This window comes from Saccostrea echinata, unplaced genomic scaffold (genome assembly GCF_033153115.1).
Source record: "Saccostrea echinata isolate AGI-Se365-2 ecotype Australia unplaced genomic scaffold, CSIRO_AGI_Sech_v1 ptg000009l, whole genome shotgun sequence".
Taxonomy (NCBI): Eukaryota; Metazoa; Mollusca; class Bivalvia; order Ostreida; family Ostreidae; genus Saccostrea; species Saccostrea echinata.
Window position 1 is genome coordinate 24,980,301 of NW_026889758.1, and position 20,905 is coordinate 25,001,205.

Sequence of the window (20,905 nt, forward strand, 5' to 3'; positions counted from 1 at the left end):
AGAAAGCTTTTTTTTTATTTTACCAGCGCTTTTTTTATATATTTTCTTAACATGAATTGGTGAACCACTAGAATGTTTATTAAGAAAATAACTTTGTCTTCTTGTAAATGTAAATTTATGCAATTACCGGTTTACAGAGTTTTTTTCTGTACCTTTTTCTGAAACATAATTCATTACTCTGAATATCCTTAAGATTTTTTATGCCCCACCATGAATATGGCCGGGGCATGTTGTGTTACTTTGTCTTGTCCATCTTCCGTCTGTCCTTCCATCGTGCTTTGCATTTAGCTCAGTTCAAAGCTCAGTTTCAAAGAAACTATCCAAGATATTTTCATCAAACTTCATATGCTGATAGATATTGATGAGAGCTATGCAACTGTGTCAACATTTTTTTGACCTTGACATTTCCTTCGACCTTGACCTCACTTTTCCTAAATTAGTGTTTAGCTCAGTTTTAAAGATACCATTCAAGACAGTGTAATCAAACTTCATATGTTGATACATATTGATGAGAGCTAAGCAACTGCATCAACATTTTTTGACCTTGACCTTTCCTTTGACCTTGACCTCACTTTTCCTAAATTAGTGTTTAGCTCAGTTTTAAAGATACCATTCAAGATAGTGTAATCAAACTTCATATGTTGATACATACTGATGAGAGCTCTTAAACTGCATCAATATTTTTGACCTTGACATTTCCTTTGACCTTGACCTCAATTTTCTTAAATTAATGTTTAGCTCAGTATTAAAGAAACTATTCAAGATATTTTTATCAAACATCATATGCTAATACATACTGAGGAAAGCTATTCAACTGCATCAACAGTTTTTGACCTTGACCTTTCCTTTGGCCTTGACCTCACTTTTCTTAAATTAGGGTCAAACTTCCTACGCTATTACATTCTGATGTAAGCAATCTACTGCATCAACATTTTGACCTTGACCTTTTATTTGACTTTGACCTTACTTTTCTCAATTTGTGTTTAATTCAGTTTTAAAGAAACCATTCATAATATTTTTATCAAACTTCATATGCTTATACATACTGATGTAAGATTTTCAACTGCATCAACATTTTTTGACCTTGACCTTTCCTTTGACTTTAACTTCATTTATTTTAAATTAGTGTTTAGCTCAGTTTTAAATAAACCATTCAAAATATTTTTATCAAACTTAATATGCTGATACGTATTTGTGAGAAGTATTCAACTGCATCAAAAATGTTTGACCTTGAACTTTCTGTGACCTTGATGTAACTTTTTCTAAATTTGCATTTTGCTTAGTTTTTAAAGAAACCATTTAAGATGTATTTATGTAAGCTTGTGCATTTATACATAATTTGGTGAGAATTTATCATCTATATCCAAATTTTTAGATTTCAATTTTAAAGAAACTATTCAAGATATTCTCATCAATTTTCATACACTAATACAAATTTTCATGTCACACTAATATACCCTTAGCAGGGCATTCATGTCCAATGGACATATTTCTAGTTATAAGTTACGTGAATCTCATTGTACATGTTGTACATCTCATAGTATTCTAAGTGAACCCATCTGTTTATCATCTCTCTGTCTACGGGTACCTAGGATTCTAAGTCACTATTTCCCCGAATTTTATGTTACGAGAAAGAATAATTTTTGCACTAAAATGATAAAGGCTGTCCAGACCATGTATGTAGCTTCAAGGACAAAACAACTGTTTTTGTGCTTAATAATTATATGTATTCTGGAGAATCAGAAAGATCTAGGCAGTGGAAATATTTAATTTATATTTTTAGCTCACCTAAGCCAAAGGCTAAAGTAAGCTTTTCTGATTGAAATTTGCTCATTGCCTGTCCTGGTTGTCATAATTTTTTTCACATTTTTATCTTCTCGAGAACCACTCGCCAACTTCAACCAAACTTGGCACAGAATATCCTTGGGTAAAGGTAATTGAAGTTTCTTCAAATGATTGACCATGGGCCGTTCCAAGGGGAGATAATCAAAAAAAGGCTTAAATAGGGTGAGGGTCATTAAAACCACAGGATCAGAAAGAATGACACTTATTTGAAAGCTTCCAAATGAATTATAGATTAAGCTTGTTCAAATCATGGCCCATTGAGTAAAGTTTGTGCCACAATAGAGGATCAAAGTTTTACATTGGGATATGCAGGAAAAAGTAAGCATGGTAATTATTAGCAATATTAATCAATCTGATTAAAATCAGATCCTTTGATCCACTCATATAGATCACTACCTTAAGTAGCTCACAGTCTCTGAGAGTAAATCAAATGATATAATTTAACAGATTTATACCTTGAAAATTCTTGAGAACAGTATGGCTATGATGAGTGATACTGTACGTGTACATAAATTGGCGGATTCAAAATTTAGCGCAATCACTGGGCATGGAGTTGTTGATGTAATCATGAATAAGCGCTACACATGTCCGGGCAGTGCATTGTATATATAAGATTTCTTAGCAGTATTTATAAATAAGTGCATCGTTGTCTGCGCCAAAGCCACTAAAATATGAAACCTGCTTTTTAAAATACACATACAGTATTAATATGCAAGCGTCCTCAGGTAGTGCAGATTCAAGTTTGGTTGATACATAGCCCCTGGGTGTAGGATGGGGACACAATAGGGGATGAAGGTTTTACATGGGCATCTATAGGAAGAAATTTTTAAATGTCCTTTGCAAGAAGAACATGACCAGGATTAGTAATGTATGCAAGCATCCTCAAGTATAATGAAATAAGTTTGTCCAAATCTAAACTCGGGGATAAAGTGGGGCTACAATAGATCAAAGATTAACTGGGAATATATACCCTGGGAGGAAAAAATCTTCTAAAAAAAGGATCTGATTCTAGGCCCATGCTGATTTAATTAACTTTCTGGGGTGGGATGGGGTAAAAAAATTTTCTTAAGAATTTATAGCTAAAAAAAACCCTTTAAAGTCTTCTAAAAAACAGAAAGGCCATGGCGACTCTGGTGAGCATTGTGACCTATGGGCCTCTAGTTTATATTCCCTTATCATCAAGCTCAAAATTTGCTTTGCCTTGTTTCTCACAATATTATACTTTTCATTAAAGATTTATATAATATAGTGATTAGGGTATGAATCTGCATGCAACACGTGCCAGTTTGTAGATAGAAATTGAAATTTTTATACATGTACTATATTTACAGAAGTAAATCAATTTATTTAATTTGTATAGCTTACAAATTGCTTTCACCATTGGATTTAAGTACTTTAAATTATTTTGATAGAATTATATGTTTAAACTACTTTCATTTAATAAATAGAATATTTATGTTCAGTATGTTTACAAACATTCATATTAGTCCCCCTCCAATGAGATTGGGTGGATAACTGGATTATAACTATTGTGTTGTTGACTTTTATGTGTAAGAAGTGATATGGTTTGTTGTGACATGTACATGCGTTTAGTCAACAACCTGTATTTTAATTATCCCATATCTCCTTCATGGATGAAATTTTTGGTTTTTTATACATTGTAATTATCAGAATCATCAACACTTTGACTAAGAGGGAAAAATACACAGATCTGTATGCCAGATATTTCTCTCTCAAAATATATACAAAAGGTACATGTATGAGGGACCATATCATATTTCATTACGCTCTCACTTACTTCATTTGAACATGGCATGGCTGCATAAAAAAGAAATGATGATTTTGGAAGGGGGGGGGGGGGGAATTGAAATTACAAGTATACTGCAACATATTGAGGATCAAATATGCATTCTTAGAATCTCTTTTTATGACTAAATCCCTAGTACTTAAGTTTTTACTGTGGAATCATTTTAATTTCTGAGGGCCAATGTTCATAGGTTACAGAAAATTGACTGGTTTGTGGAGACATTGAGTTTCATCGGTAGTTCATATTAGATACAAAAGATCGAATGAACGGATAATGGATACATTGGATATATTTTCGGGGGAAAGTGTGACCCACAAAATCCAGGAACATTGGTCCCCCATGAACAATGACGATTCCACAATACTCAAACACAGAATTTATTTTTGGAAAAAGTTTTGATGTCTTTGTTTGGATCACTGCATATTTACAACAGTTAGAGGTAGACTCCATTTAAAAGGACTTTAACATACCGGTATATTATTATACTACTACTGATTTTTCCCTATAAAACATTAGATCGTTAGATGTGACTAATTCCCTAGAAATTTTTATGAATGGACTAATCCTCGTGCATTAGTCAAGTGGGCTAACCCCTGCATCAAAAGCTAATTCCCAGTTATCCGTAATTCTCTAGATTTTACTTTTACATTGGTATGATATGTGAATGGACTAATCCCCATGTGTTAGTTCAGTGAGCTAATCCCTACTATGAAATCACGCTATCTGAATCCTCTAAATTTGACGTTTGTATCAGTATAATAAAACAGTTAAAAGTATATCATTGCGGGAGTTAGCAAGATTCCAGTTCCCCTCGACCAGGACTATTTCTGCTCCAGTGGTATTTAATAACCCTGGTCTTGGGGAACTGGAATCTTGCTAACTCCCTCAATCATATACTTTAACTGTATAATAATTCAATGTCATGTTATTTACAATCCTAAAATCCCTATTGAAATCTTGTCTTATTGAAAATTAAGTCAAAATAGAATTCTGTTGATTCCAGAAATATGCATCTTCATTAGTTCAAAGTACACTGTACAATTTTCTGAGTGGAGTGCTACAGAACATGTATGTTGGTTATAATATTAAGTAGGTTAATGAAAATTATTTGCATCCCCCTTCCTTTGAATGTCTCTTATACACGGTAATGGTTTATATAACCCATTTAGTACCAAATTTAAATGAAACCTATATACTTAATGTTCAGTTATTCTAAATGTCTTATTAATCTGGATGAAATTTTCACGTTTTACATTTTGCTTCAGAAAACGCAAGGTGGATGGATGCTAGCCTATCTACCAAATTTGCATATTCCATTCATGATATTATCTGCAATTACATTTATATGTTGTGTATGATAATAGAACTTCTTATATTTAACTGCTGTGACTCAATGATGACTTTATTCAATAGAGGTTCTGTTGCCGTGTGGCGCAGTGGTTAGAGCATCTGCTCTAGAGTCGCGGAGTAAGGAGCTGATCCTTATGTCGTGGGTTCAAATCCACTGCGGGATGTTAAGTCCGGTCCTTCGGATGAGACCACATAAACCAAGGTCCCGTGTAACAGTAGGTATTGGCACGAAAAAGATCCCTCACTGCTCAATGGCTCTGAGTGCGGAGTAAATGTATAAATTTGCAGCCTTCTACAGGCAAGTGGAGGCATCTGCACATTGAGTGAAAAATTCTTGAGAGGGACGTTAAACAACAACAATAGAGGTTTTAAATTACAAACAATTGCATATGTAACTATTCCCATTAATAAAAGAACATCTGTGACCCTTATTTTACTATGTCCTTTAAATTGTAATATGGCCTGTTAAGAACATGATTTTGGTGCATTTTTGAAACATTTACATTGTATGCTACATATATTTTCAAAAATATATTTGGGTGTCAGACTTTATAAAGATATCATGTAATTTTTAAAATTTGTTAGGACTTTAAAAGGATCATGTATTGCTGATATATTCTCAAAAAATTAATGCTTTTTAATCATGCCAAGTGAAGCATTGGAATGTGCTGTATTCTTGTTATAAATAAAGAAATAAAATAAACCAGTAATTTTTCTTTCAAATACAAATGTGATCCAGTTTTACTGACTGAGAGAGAAAAGGAAGTGCATTCCAAGAATACATACTGTGGAATCATCATTCATGTAGGACCAAGGCTTGTGGATTTAGCTGGTCATCCTTCCCATGAATTAATATCCCCAAGAACAGTAACTCTTTCAATGACTTTTTGGTCAAGAGTTAGCCATTAATTAGGCTCTCAAGAACCAGTAAAATTTTGGTTACTTGCAAACATTGCCTCCAACTAATTAAAATGATTCCACAGTAGACTAATAGATTTTGATGCCATTGTTTGAAGGAAGACTTACATGTAAACTTGAACAAGAGGTCCATGGGCCACATCGCTCACCTAAGCACTGTGGCTAGGAAAAAAGCAAAAACCAGTTCAGTATTGAAAAGCTTAAATGCATACGTGGTCTTGACCTACCCCCTAAAAAAAGGGGAGGGGGGTATGACTTAAGCAAACTTGAATCTACACTAACTTAGGATGCTTACATAATTCTCAAACTTACTGTGGCTTTTTTTTCCCTATAAGTTTGTCAATGAACTTTCATTGTGGTCCAACCCTTTCCCCGGAGGTCATGATTTGAACAAATCTGAATCTACACTACCTGAGGATGCTTCCATATGACCAATCATGGCAATGCTGTTCTTGAGAAGAAGATTTTTAAAAAAAAATCCTATGTATTCCTATGTATAACTTTGCTTGTCCACTGTGGCCCCACCCTACCCCTGGGTTCATGATTGAACAAACTTGAATCTTCACTACCTGACGAGATAACAACCAATCATGGCTTTGCTGTTCTTGAGAAGATTTTTCCTATATACTCCTATATAAAAATTTAATCATTCATTGTGGCCCCACCTTACTCCTGGTGGTAACGATTTGAACATATTTAAATCTACACTACCTGAGGATGATTCGATATAAATATGACCAACCATGGCTTTGCTGTTATTCAGAAGAAGATTTTTTAAGATTTTTCCTACATTTTGATTGTCCATTGTGGCCCCACCCTAACACCAGGGGTCATGATTTGAACAAACTTGAATCTACACTACCTAAGGATGCTTCCACATAAATATGACTGATGAAGGCTTTGCTGTTCTTGAGAAGAAGATTGTTTAAGATTTTTTTTGAAATTGGCCCAGTGGTTGGAGAAGAAGTAAAAAATGTGAAAAGTTTACAGACGGACAGACAGACAGCTAAACAGACGGAAGCTTGACAAAATGTGATCAGAAAAGCTCACTTGAGCCTTTGGCTCAGGTGAGCTGAAAGTGGAATTTAATTTCAGGACAATTTGAAGTATTTATAACAAACACAAGACTAATGTTTCTTTTTTAATTTAAAATATGCTTTTGCATTCCACACATACTGCAGACCTGATCCTATAGTTGTGCATCCCGTGATCACACTGAAACAAAATAAAATTCATTAGATAATTATTTCAAATTTATATATTTCAATAATTTTAAAATTATTTCTCTTGAAATTAATTTCATTTAGATATAAAAGAAGGCTTAAATTCATTTAAGAAATAAACGACATTATTCAGTGGACAAGGCACTGCTGGCATATTCCATGATGCATGCTAGCACATCATGGAAAATATGCCAGCAGAGCAATTGCTATTTATGCCGCCATGTTCACTGAATTTCATTGTTTGTTATTTATACTTGAAACTCCATAATTATGAGGACTATACAATAATCATGATATTTCTAAACAATTCTGTTTGCCTTCTTTACCAATTTCTTTAACATTTCATTTTCACTCGTCATATTTCATAAAAAGTATTACATCGTCACTTGAAGCATTTTACTTCTGTGACAGATGACTATAGCAAAAGATAATTATTGTTAATTATTTATTTCAGCACACGCTTTATTTGGAGAAAATTTTTATTGTACAATTTTAAACGTTGACAATTTTAAAAAGTTTGAAATGAAATATGAAGATACTGAACAGCAATCAAGCCCAAAACTCCATTGAAACAATACAATTTTGGAACAGAGCAAACACGGACCTCCAAAAACATCAGAGGTGGGATCAGGTGCCATAGAAGAGTAAGCATCCCCTGTTGACCAGTCACACCCACCCTGTGCTCCTTCTCATGATCAGATAAACAGAAAATCCATAGACAATTCATTGTGAAAATAATGGCCTAACAATTTGTATAAAAAACACCAGTCAACATGCCACTAAATGATAGATTGCATTTGCTGTCAAGGTCATTGTATCGACCATAGAATTTGCAAAATGTTGACTTTAAAGAAGACTATTCTTGTTTCAGCAACTTATTTGTCAATAGCTGGTAAGCAACATTTCTTGATTCATTTTTTAAAAACTTAATTATTTTTAGCTATATTTCCTATAAATACTACTGAAAATCATATCTTATACTTGGTAGATTTTTCTATGTGAGAGTTTGACACAACCTGTGCATATATTGAGAGCAATTGCATTTATGGAGCTATAAATGTAACTGCTAAGCACAGGTTTATATAGAAATAACAGAGCATATGCAAATATAAAGTTTTTGTACAAGTAAAAAGTTGAATAATTCAATAAAATGATAAACGTAATATTCCACAGAAATCTACAATGCAATGGATTTCAAATAGAGGCTGAACAGAAATGGTATACTCCATTCTCATTATATTATGGTTACATTATATTGAAGTATTTTTCTGCACAAGTTTAATGTGTTCTTGGAATCTGATTTAGATATTTTTTATGAAAATGAATTAAAAATAAATACACCAGGTCAAGGAATTACATTTGCATTCAATTGTAAGCTTAATATGTCACCTTTTACCCTCATATAATTAATATGAAATTAAGATTGCAATTTCTAAACCTTTAAGTATGCATAATATGAGACACGGGTAAATATGTTACATTTTGTGTATATGTATGATCAGCAAATGTAGTTTTGTTATTCCTAACATAAAAATGTTAAAATTAACAAAATAAATGGATTAGATCGTAACAGACTTACTAGAGAGCTTGTAGTGCTTGATGATTTGGCCATCCCATCACCTGAGCAGTCAGAGCTGAGGCAACCAGTATTAATTGGAGAGTTGTGTTGTACTATAACAAAGACAGTAATATCAGTGTAACTAGAGAGTGTACAAAAAAGACAGTACAACATATGTCAACAGCACTAATTGGAGAGTTGTGTTGTACTGTAACAGAGACAGTAATATCAGTGTAACTAGAGAGTGTACAAAAAAGACAGTACAACGTATGTCAACAGCACTAATTGGAGAGTTGTGTTGTACTGTAACAGAGACAGTAATATCAGTGTAACTAGAGAGTGTACAAAAAAGACAGTACAACATATGTCAACAGCACTAACTGGAGAGTTGTGTTGTACTGTAACAAAGACAGTAATATCAGTGTAACTAGAGAGTGTACAAAAAAAACAGTACAACATATGTCAACAGCACTAACTGGAGAGTTGTGTTGTACTGTAACAAAGACAGTAATATCAGTGTAACTAGAGAGTGTACAAAAAAAAAAGTACAACATATGTCAACAGCACTAACTGGAGAGTTGTGTTGTACTGTAACAAAGACAATAATATCAGTGTAACTAGAGAGTGTACAAAAAAGACAGTACAACGTATGTCAACAGCACTAACTGGAGAGTTGTGTTGTACTGTAACAAAGACAATAATATCAGTGTAACTAGAAAGTGTACAAAAAAGACAGTACAACATATGTCAACAGCACTAACTGGAGAGTTGTGTTGTACTGTAACAAAGACAGTAATATCAGTGTAACTAGAGAGTGTACAAAAAAGACAGTACAACGTATGTCAACAGCACTAACTGGAGAGTTGTGTTGTACTGTAACAAAGACAATAATATCAGTGTAACTAGAGAGTGTACAAAAAAAAACAGTACAACATATGTCAACAGCACTACCGGTAATTGGAGAGTTGTGTTGTACTGTAACAAAAACAATAATATAAGTGTCAACTAAAAATGTAATAAAACAGAGAGTACTTGTGTCACTAGCATGAACATGAGAGTTGTGTTGTACTGTAACAGACAGAGGCCATACAGTCAGTGTTAACTAGAGAGTGTACAAAAACAGACAGTACATGTGTCAACAGCACCAACAGGAGAGTTGTGTTTTATTGTAACAGAAAGAGATCATACTGTCAGTGTCAAGGAGAGAGTGTATTAAAACAGACAGTATATATGTGTCAACATCAACAAGCATTCTGAGAGTATTGCATTAGCAATACTAGTCCCCTACTGGCAAGTTACCATTAAAAATTGAAAATGCCATAATTCCATCAAAAATCAATGAAGCGGAACGAAATGTGAACTTGATCTATAACTCATCAAGGTAAAGTCACATGCCAAAAATCAGCTCAATATCTGCAAGCGTTTACAAAAAAATTGCAGAAAACCCTGAAAATTGAAAAGGCCGTGATTCCGTCAAAAATCATTGAAGTGGAACAAAATGCAAACTTGATCTGTAACTCATTAAGACACACTCACATATCAAAAATCAGCTCAATATCTGCAAGCGTGTAGAAAAAAAAGTGCAGAAAACCAAGTGGACCAGACTGACAGACAGACAGAGGGACAGCTAGACAGACAGACCGTTGGACAGACTCGGAGGAAACCTATAGTCTCCTCCGGTTTCACCGGTAGGAGACTAATAACTGCACTGTTGTGTTGTACTGTAATTATGTCAATGTCAACTAGAGAGTGTACTAAACAGACAGAACATCATGTGTCATCAGCACTAACTGGGGTGTTTTGTAACTAGTACCAACTGGAGAGTTGTGTTGTTTAGTTTACATAATAATACCAGTGGTACTAAGGTATGTTGTACCACTGTCTGTTACAGTACAAAACAACAAAATATATTGTACTTCTGTCTGTTACAATTCAACATAATTACCCAGTAGTATTAACATGTATTGTACCACTGTTTGTAACAGACATTGGTACAATATGTCTTAGTTCTATGGGTAGTTGTGTTGCAATGTATCAGACAGAGGTACAATAAATCTTAGTACTACTGGGTAGTTGTGTTGAACTGTAACAAACAGTGGTACAAAACATCTTAGTACTACTGAGTAGTTGTGTTGTACTGTATTAGACAGAGGTACAATATATATCTTAGTACTACTGGGTGGTTGTGTTGTACTGCAACAGACAGTGGTACAATATGTCTTAGTACCACTGGGAAGTTGTGATGTACTGTATCAGACAGAGGTACAATATGTCAGTACTACTGAGTAGTGGTGATGTACTGTTATCAGACATTGGTACAATATGTCAGTACTACTGAGTAGTTGTGTTGTACTGTATCAGACATTGGTACAATATGTCTTAGTACTACTGGGTAGTTGTGTTGTACTGCAACAGACAGTGGTACATTATATCTTATATTACTGGGTAGTTGTGTTGTACTGTATCAGACAGAGGTACAATATGTCAGTACTACTGGGTAGTTGTGTTGTACTGTATCAGACAGAGGTACAATATGTCAGTACTACTGGGTAGTTGTGTTGTACTGTATCAGACAGAGGTACAATATGTCAGTACTACAGAGTAGTTGTGTTGTACTGTATCAGACAGAGGTACAATATGTCAGTATTGCTGGGTAGTTTGTGTTGTACTGTATCAGACAGAGGTACAATATGTCTTAGTACTACTGGGTAGTTGTGTTGTACTGTATCAGAGAGAGGTACAATATATCTTAGTACTACTGAGTAGTTGCAATGGACTGTTACAAACAGTGATACAATAAATCTTAGTAGTACTGGGTAGTTGTGTTGTATGTAACAGATAGAGGTAAAATAATGACAGAGGTTCTATATCAGTCTCAGAAGGAGAGTTGTACTGGAACAGAGATCTATACAAGTACAAGACAATTGGAGAGTTTATGTTTAAAATCTCCAATTGATAGGTCTAAAAGCCGATTCCAGACTTAAAGAATATAAAAAGATGTACAATTGTATGTTCTTTCAAATATGCTTCAATGATACGCTCTAAAAAAGCTCTGCCTCCTTGAAAGGGGAAATAAGAATATAAATGAAAATGTCAATCGATAGTTTTATATTTTTAGTATCAGAACAATTCATCAAGATCAGAGACAACCAAACAGCTTATTTTAGTAAGTCAAGCATGGCTAAAGAAGTCAGGTTGGTAGATATACATGTGTGCACTCTTAATTGCCATTTGATTAACCTTTTCTTTCAAAGAAATTATGTAAAAAATGACAGCTGAGATCCAGGATTACATAGTGTGTCCTTTTCTACACCATTTCCTGTTCTGCCTGCTCAGTGGTTCACAGCTTTACATCCTCAATATATAGTTACAAATGATTGTTGTAGGCTTCATGTATTTTACTTCATTAATTTTACTCCTATATGTACCTTACCTTACTTAATGTTGAAGGGTGCAGTGAGACACTTGCATTTGAAACATCAAAGAAATTTTTCATATTTACCTACAAAGGATAGAACGTGTACAAACATATGCATGTGAGGAATTGATTTAAAAATGAAATGTTGAAAATGAATTTAACATTTTTTTTAATACTTACTGGAGGTTTGATAGAGATGTATCTGATATAAAAAGCAGCTGCTATAAGGAATACATCCCTTCCTACCACGATCACAGTCAAGGGCACTGTCAACAAAGGGACATCATTCAGTTTTCACAACCAGAAAATTTGTTTAGAAAACAAAGAGGAATGTATGGCAAGTTAGTCTAGTTTTATTGAAAATTTCTGACACAGATTTTAGACTTCAGATTTATACTGAAACTGACTTAAATTTTCATTTTTAAAATAAATTACAACGTAAATATGAATTGGCCTTGTATGAATAAACCACTGTGACAGTACATTAAGATAACCTTAAGAACAATCCTTCACTAGGAGTACAATACCTGGATGTTCTAGTGAATTCAGTTTCACAATTTTGGAAAATGCACCTTCACAATGTATCATTCCTCTTCACAAACCCTTGACAAAAGTCATTATTTAAACGTCAGGCTAGAAAACTATTATTTTATTTGTTCCCAGTCTAGGATTAGGTAAGTTTTGTAAACAAATATGACTTGTCTTTAAAATGGAAAGTGCCAGTATTGTAGGATGTAAGACTGGTTACCTCAAATAAAATATTAGAGAATAACTTTTGGAAGATCCTTCTCCATACAGTCACAAAAGATGTGGGATGGTTTTGAACCCCTTGAAAATGACGGATTTGAAAGATATATTCTCGTTGGTTGGTTTATAACTAACCATTATGTCATGTGTAACAACAATCCCAACTTTTAAATAGCGACTTTTATTAAGGATTTGTGAAGAGAAACAATATCACAAAACCTTGACATTGTGAAGATAAATGTTGGATATGCACAGCATAGAGAATTTTATAGGAAGTACAATACAAGAACCTGGTTATTTAAGACATTTACCTGGTACAGTTTGGGCCATGAACATGTGGATCAGTAAGAGTGTACTCCATTGATAAGTACGTCAATACTTATAAATTCTGGTACTTTTAGATAGTACAATGGACCAAAGACAAAAGAGTAAATTTCAACCAGGTGCTGTAGGTACAATACTTTGATGTTCTGGTGACTTTGTCTGGAACAAGTTAGCCATGGACACAATGGTAAACTGAATACAGTACTAGGATATTTTAATAACCATACCTGGAACAGGTGGGTAATGGTCAAAATCACTGTGTATAATACCTGAATATTCGGATGATTTTTTATGATGGACATTGTGGATGTGGACAGGGTAGATTTTAGTACCTGGTACAATATGGGCCATAGATAGAGTAGTAAACATCACAGTCATCATCACCTTGTCAGCTAATGGGTCCAGAAATGTACCAAAACTGGACATTTGACCCTTGAAATTCCTGGCAATGTACCCGTCCAGCTTAAATGAAGAAAGAAATTATATATATATATATATATATGTATGCCAGAAATTCACATATTATTACAGACTTATTAAAGCAACAAATAAACAAGCAATATCAAACATTTCAATAAAATTATTAATTGTCAAATCAATTTTAAGTTACTCTATAAGCTAGCTAATGGAAAGAAATTTCTTCATGTTTTGATGGTTTTGGCCTCACAGTGTGAAAGGTATTTTCTGGACACAATTTGATTAAATATAGACATAATATTCCAAAATGAAGTCATTATGACCTACTTTTGGTTACATCTCCCAAGATGCATCAACTGACCATTGATGATTCTTAAGGAATGTTTTTAAGTTTTGTTTGAGTTACTGGTGCGTAAATCACACAGACTTGCATGAATAGGCATATTTTTCATTAAGTGCTAGTGTGCTTTATAAAATTTGCATATCTGTTGATTTTATATTATTGGAATCATTATATACAGCTACATGTACGCCTTGTTATTTCAACCTTGATAAAATTTCAAGATATTTGAAAATTTGAGATATCAGGGGTAAAATACTTTAAATAATAAGTGATTGGGACTTCAAAATTACTTCAATATATCCATGGTATTCAAGATATCGGTGTTCGAGATACCAAAGTTCAACTGTATAATCATTATATTTCAATACTTGTGGTCTAAATCTTTTAATATATCAACCAATCAACACTAATTTTTGGTAAATTCATAATATCAATACTGAAATTCCCAGCAATGACAATTCCACAGATAAGTGCTTCAAATTAAGATGGTTCCAAATTTTTTGGCTATATCCCATTTTTGTTAAAATTGAAATGTAAGATTATGTTCAACATACAAATAAATTCAGCAATCTATTATTTGTCCATATTACTAAGGTAACCACTCAAAGTGATTATGCAACAGATATGAAACAATTCAATTTTGCAAGTGATTGGTAAGCAACCATGAGCAATCTGTGCAACATTCAAGTACAATACCCGGTAGTATATTGTAATAAAGTTACATTATAAAGTCACGAGATTTGGAACAGTAATCAGATGTATGAAACATGCCTGGGGATTATTATTATTAACAGCTTGATTATTAATATCTTTTTTTTTTTTTGCATTTACATCATATCAAAATTAAAATAGAAATAATATGTTATATTCCATAAATATTCAAAATATAAGTCAGTACTAACCAGATCAGTAATGCCTGCTATGATGAACAAACCAAGTGCCATTTCAAATTGACCATGTGTAACCATATACCCTAGAAATGGCGCAGAAATAATTCTACATGTTGTAATTATGTTTGGAATCGTCTTAATGCTCTCACCCTTTAAAAAAATATGAGATAAAGGCATTGACAAATCAGAATACAAACATACTCAACTTCATTTAAAAAGAGGCATCAGTACATTATATAATACATGTATATTTATTATTGTATTTAGAAGGTTTTTGATGTTATATTGATGAATTGGCATGAGTTGGCTGTACAAATGCACGAGCTTGCGAGTGCAATTCATGAATTGTACAGCCAACGAGTGCCAATTTTCACCAATGCAAGTTCAATAACTCCTTTTTTATATAGTTAAACATTTCCCATTGATTTATATCATTTTTTTTCAATTAAATACCTAAAATTAATGAGAATTTTTCAGTATCTGTATTTAAATTAAAACTGTCCAATATCAGCGTCTTTCCTGTAAGTGTTCAATATCACATCATTCCAGTGACCCTACCAAGTTTTATTTTAACTTATTTAGGTTTTTCTTGAGGCTAATAGTTACTAAATTATTAATTGATAATTTCAATTTTGTGTGAAAATAGACACATCTTAGTACCTAGAAACCACTACTCCTCTTAAATATTGTCATTGAGTGGTTGATCAGACAACACTTTTTGTTTACAACGGGGCGTTCGATATTGAACGCTCCTATTGGGAATTTTTTTGGGACATACTCATATACAATGCAAACTCAGCATTCAATAAAACACCAAGATATTGAACACTTATATTCTCTAGACTTTTAGTATTTTTTTATAGTAAGCGCAGCAAGCAGCGCTTAGTGCTGCTCGCAAAGCGAGCTCAATAGACTAACTTGTAAGAACAGAGGAAATTTGAAATGAAATCTTTACATACGTCAGGCAAATTTTCTTGTGAAACATTCCTGGAATTCCTTCACTACTAGGGTTCCATGCGAAATTATTACAAAACATACAAAAGACCAAGGATAATTGTTCCTTATCAAGAGATACATTTACTTTTATTTTTTTTTGCAGAGAGCTTAAAAGCAATCTAATTAAAATTAGATCCTTTACGCTCCCATATTTTGTTATGTCGCTGTGCACCTTACAGCGACTAACAAAATACGGGAGCATAAAGGATCTAATTTTGATTAGATTGGCTTAAAAGAAACAAAAAACAATTGCATCTACTCCACAACATATTTCATTTAATTTTGCACAAGAACTGTAGTCTCATTCAAACAGATGTTTGGCTGTCTCCGTAAATTCCAACGTCATGTGATGTCACAGTCTAGACTGTGTCTTGTGCGGTTTGAAGTTTAAGGAGGTGGTTAAACGTTACAAGTGTAAGCTGTGTATATAGGTTTTTGATGGTACAACTGTGCTCATCCCAACGGTCACACCGTAAAACATATTAGACTTCTTATAATCTATATAATAACATAAATCAGCTTGCTACATCTCATTACAATGAGTAATAGCGAGCACAGCGTGCGGCGCAAAGCGCCGCTCGTCACTGCGAGCTCTAACAACAACGCCTAAGCGAAGAGAAAATTCGAACTACTGCACATTCATTCAACAGAATTTTTTTCCGCAGTAATTCTGGACCCACAATGCATCGCTTCTTGTTCTCGCTGCTTACTTCGTTCACGCGGTAACAACTAAAATTTCACAAAAAATAAACTCACCTTAATTTAATGGATATTGCATGCAGATAGTAGATTAAACGTTCTTTGTTAAAATATTCGTACTTTTTAAACTTTGTTTATGGAAATGCAGCTAACATACGACATCATGTGACGTCACAGTCTAGATGTTCCAACTGTCTCATGCGGTTTGAAGAGGCAGATCTTAAAACGAAGTGAACAATGCGCTCGCCCCAACGGTCGCATCGTCAACATATTATACAACATAATCGTTTAACTGATAACAGTCACAAATGTAAGAAACTTACCTGTAATGGCTGTATACTCTCTTTACGCCTACCATCATCTTTGTCACTCTTTCTGCAACAATACCAACATGACGAAGAAAAATGGCGTCGAAACCCTTCTAAATCAACGTTGCTAGGTATATGATATTTACATTTTTGAAGCTTAAAACATGTAAACGAATCACAGTTCTTGTTGACATTGGTGCAACAAAACTGGCGTACTAAAATGGAAGATCTCACAAAACCATATGGTCTTAAAGTAAGTGTATTCAAATGTCGACACAGCATTCTTCTTAACAAGTCAAAACAACTTTTTCAAGATCAAATGAGTATGTAATCGATGAAACTTTTCACTAAATCACTGCCTTCGGCGTTAACAACAAGGGCGCAGACATATTGGATCTGAATTTTTGCATATCGATCCCGACCTCTGGATCTTCATATAGTACATATTTGCAACGAATGAAGTAAAGATAAGTACAGTGTGGCAATAAAAAAAAAATCACGATATCAAATCAAGGATTTCATCGTCAAGAGAGAGAGAGAGAGAGAAAGAGAGAGAGAATTGCATCTTTTTTCATTCCTTCCTATATGTTAAATCGGTTTGTTAAGTATCAAATTGGAACTTGACAGCGCGATTTTTTTTTTACCCCACTTTGGTCCCAAGGGTGAAAATGAAAATTCCGAAACCTCATTGCACACCTGCAGAACACCTCTTATCATCTTGCAAAAGACAGAATTGCAGATGGACCAGGATAACAACAATATACCCGAATTTTCTTTAGAAAGTGCGGGTATAATAAAGGCCTTATAACGCAAAAAGGGTTTATAACGCCAAGTGAAAAGACTTTATTACGCCTTCGAAAAAGAAGTTATAACGCGATGTGAGAACGCATTATGACGCATTTTGAAAAGGCTTTATTATTTTTTTAGGCCCAGAGTGGGGCCTATATAGCTGGTCATATACAGTTGAACTTCGGTATCTCGAATACAGATATCTCAAATGCCATGGACATATCGAAGTGATTTGGAAGAACCAACCTCTTTTTAAAAAAAAAGTATTTTTACCCTGGATATCTCGAATCCACGGACCAGATATCTCGAAGTTTTTTTCCAGGTCCCATAGAGTTCGCGATAACGATGTTTGACTGTATTGAAAATTTATTTCACGTTTCTTTCCGCTTGGAAAGAAAGCAGGCAAGTCATTTGCCTGGGTATAATGAGCAATAAGCCATTATCAAAAAATGTAATCCATGACCCTTGGTCCAGCATTCTGGTATCAGAAAAAAGGGCCAAGTTATTTACATATTGAAAATAACTTTAAATTATTTTTCATGAACAATTAGCCCTAAATGGTGAAACAATTAATGTCCCACGGATCAAGGGTTCAAGCGAGGGTGGGGCAAAGTTGATCATAAATTGAAAATACACCTTCGAAAAAATATTCTTTATATGTCACTCTAGTAGGACAATCTACATGATTTTAAGTGGGCGCCTGACTCCCGTACATTATTATGACATTCGTGTGCTCTGGGTACAAACCCCCAGTTAGGGCTGTGATGGTCATGATTGAAAATTCATATACTTTTGAAATTCTAATTAAAGTCTCGACGTGCAAGCTACGATTCCTTGATTAGCAAAAGCCTTTTGATGCACATAATTACACCTTTTCAAAAGACCTATTACACCTCTTCATTTCACGTTGTCACACCTTTTTTTCGCGCGTTACAACTCCTTTCACTTTGTGATATTACGCCAAATTAAAAGACGTAATAACGCCTTTAAAAAACCAGCTATAGACACATTCTGTAAATACAAGTGTGCATGTAAACAGTATCTGAACATTATTTTTAATTAAAAACAAGATGCGTTTGTGAAACACTGATGCCCCAGTATGGCAGCTTATGGCAAAGGTTAAAGTTTCTCAAATGCAAGTCAAAATCCAGGCCAAATGATAAAAAATGTTGGTACCCAAAGTTAGGTCTTGACTCGAGGAATATTCCTGTTAAATTTAAAAGCCCTAGCTCCAACTGTTCAAAAGTTATGGCCAAGGTTAAAGTTTTTTAAAAGTAAGTAAAACGTCATGGTCAAGGTCAAAGTTGTTGGTATCCGAAGTAAGGTCTTGTCACAAGGATTACATATGTAAAGTATGAAAGCCCTAGCACCAACCATTCAAAAGCTATGGCCAAGGTTAGATTTTTTCGAAAGTAGGTCAAACTCCTACGTCAAGGTTAAAGGGTCAAAGTGGTTAGTATCCAAAGGAAGTTCTTGTCACAAGGATTGCATATGTTAAGTATGAAAGCTCTAGCACCAACCGTTCAAAAGTTATGGCCAAGGTTAAAGTTTTTCGAAAGTAGGTCAAACTCCCAGGTCAAGGTCAAAGGATCAAAATGGTTGGTATCCAAAGGAAGGTCTTGTCACAAGGATTACATATGTGAAGTATGAAAGCCCTAGCTTCAACCATTCAAAAGTTATGGCCAAAGTTAAAGTCTCATAAAATTTTGCAAAAGTGGGTCAAACTCCAAGGTCAAAAGGTCAAATATGATGGTACCCAAAGAAAGGTCTTGTCACAAGGAATACACATGTGAAATATGAAAGTCATAGCTCCAACCAAACAAAAGCTATGGGCAAGGTTAAAGTTTTTGCGGACAAACAGACAGACAGACGGACAGGGCAAAAACTATATACCCCCGAATCTTCGATACGAGGGCATAAAAAACATTTTTGAATAGTATCAATGACAATGAAAATGCGACATTGAATGAAACTTTTGTCGATCACTGCTACGTTTTACACACTGTCATGTAGATATATCTACGTAAAAAGTTGTAAATCATTAAACTCATTTATGTAGTGTTGTAAAATGAAAGTAAACTTTGAACCACTAGAGATCAGAACCTTGATCATGATATAAAACTAATGGCTTAAATGGAGGTAAGCACTACGTGATTTAAATCTAATTCTTTCTTTTATGTTTTGTCTAATAATTATCCAAAGAGATACAAAATAATAAGTCATTGCATGTTGGCTAATTTACATGTAACTCACATGTTGACATAAATAAATTACATGTCTACATAAATATCGCGCATGCCACCATACTCTCAATTAAAATTAAATTTTAATTTGTTGTCCATTTTTCTACTACCGCCGTAAACTTGAATTGAGTAAAAAAGATATTAATGATAAACAGGCTTCTTTTTTCCATTACGATATCTGACATTACTTTTAGATACCACAAAACTCTGTTTACCTTAACTTAACCCAACGCATGACCTTTTATTGGAAGTTCGAAATTTTATTAGAAGTAGCTATGGAGTTTTATTGGCCTAAGCAATGAACCTCTATCCAGGTGAATATACATCATACATATCAATGGATGTGACTATAAACTAAGCAATGCAATTTTATTGTATTATTCTTTTTTATGACGACTGGACTCATACGGTCTTACTATTTTTTTTTTTTCCAGTTATGATTAACAAAATGGATTTTAAAAAAGAAGAAAATAAGTATACCATGCATTGATTCTGTGATCGCTTTTGGCATGACATAAAATCTAATTTGTAACTACATGTAAATGATATTTAAATTATACTATGGGTATTGATATTCGGAAAGATTTTTTTTGTATAAATGAAAATGTTGAATAAAACCAGAAACAATTGATTTTGTCATCAATGACCTGGTACATGATAGAAGTAGAATTATGCTTTTTTCCCATCGTTCACCATGGTGCGACATTCCCGTTGCGACTTAGCATTGTTTTTTTTAAGTGGAGATAAGACAAATAATGCTTGAAAATTCGAAGAACCTACTTCGGGAGGGGGTGGATAGGGTGTTACTCTTTCTTAAATATTGTGTTTTATGCAAGAAAACTGTAAGTATATATTTTATGTACCACAACTCACAGTTACATTAAAACAAAGAGCTATTTTCCCAACATTTATGTTAGTTATACGATAAAACAAGATGTGTTTGTGAAACTCTGAAGCCCTCGTATGGCAACTTATAGCGAAGGTTAAACTTTCTCAGATACAAGTCAAATCTGTTCACACCCAAAGTAAG

At 33.9% G+C, this 20,905-nt stretch overlaps 1 protein-coding gene across 1 annotated transcript; it reads right to left on the bottom strand.

The window, feature by feature from the left end:
* Nucleotides 1-8,721: 8,721 nt before the first annotated feature.
* On the bottom strand, nucleotides 8,722-17,197 carry LOC133183497 (probable cardiolipin synthase (CMP-forming)). Its single transcript, XM_061318447.1, has 6 exons — nucleotides 16,859-17,197; nucleotides 14,853-14,990; nucleotides 13,523-13,652; nucleotides 12,300-12,385; nucleotides 12,135-12,203; nucleotides 8,722-8,814 (listed from the first exon to the last, which is right to left on the bottom strand). Exons 1-6 carry the CDS (start codon nucleotides 17,123-17,125, stop codon nucleotides 8,722-8,724), a joined length of 783 nt encoding a protein of 260 aa, XP_061174431.1. The 5' UTR covers nucleotides 17,126-17,197.
* Nucleotides 17,198-20,905: the final 3,708 nt, after the last annotated feature.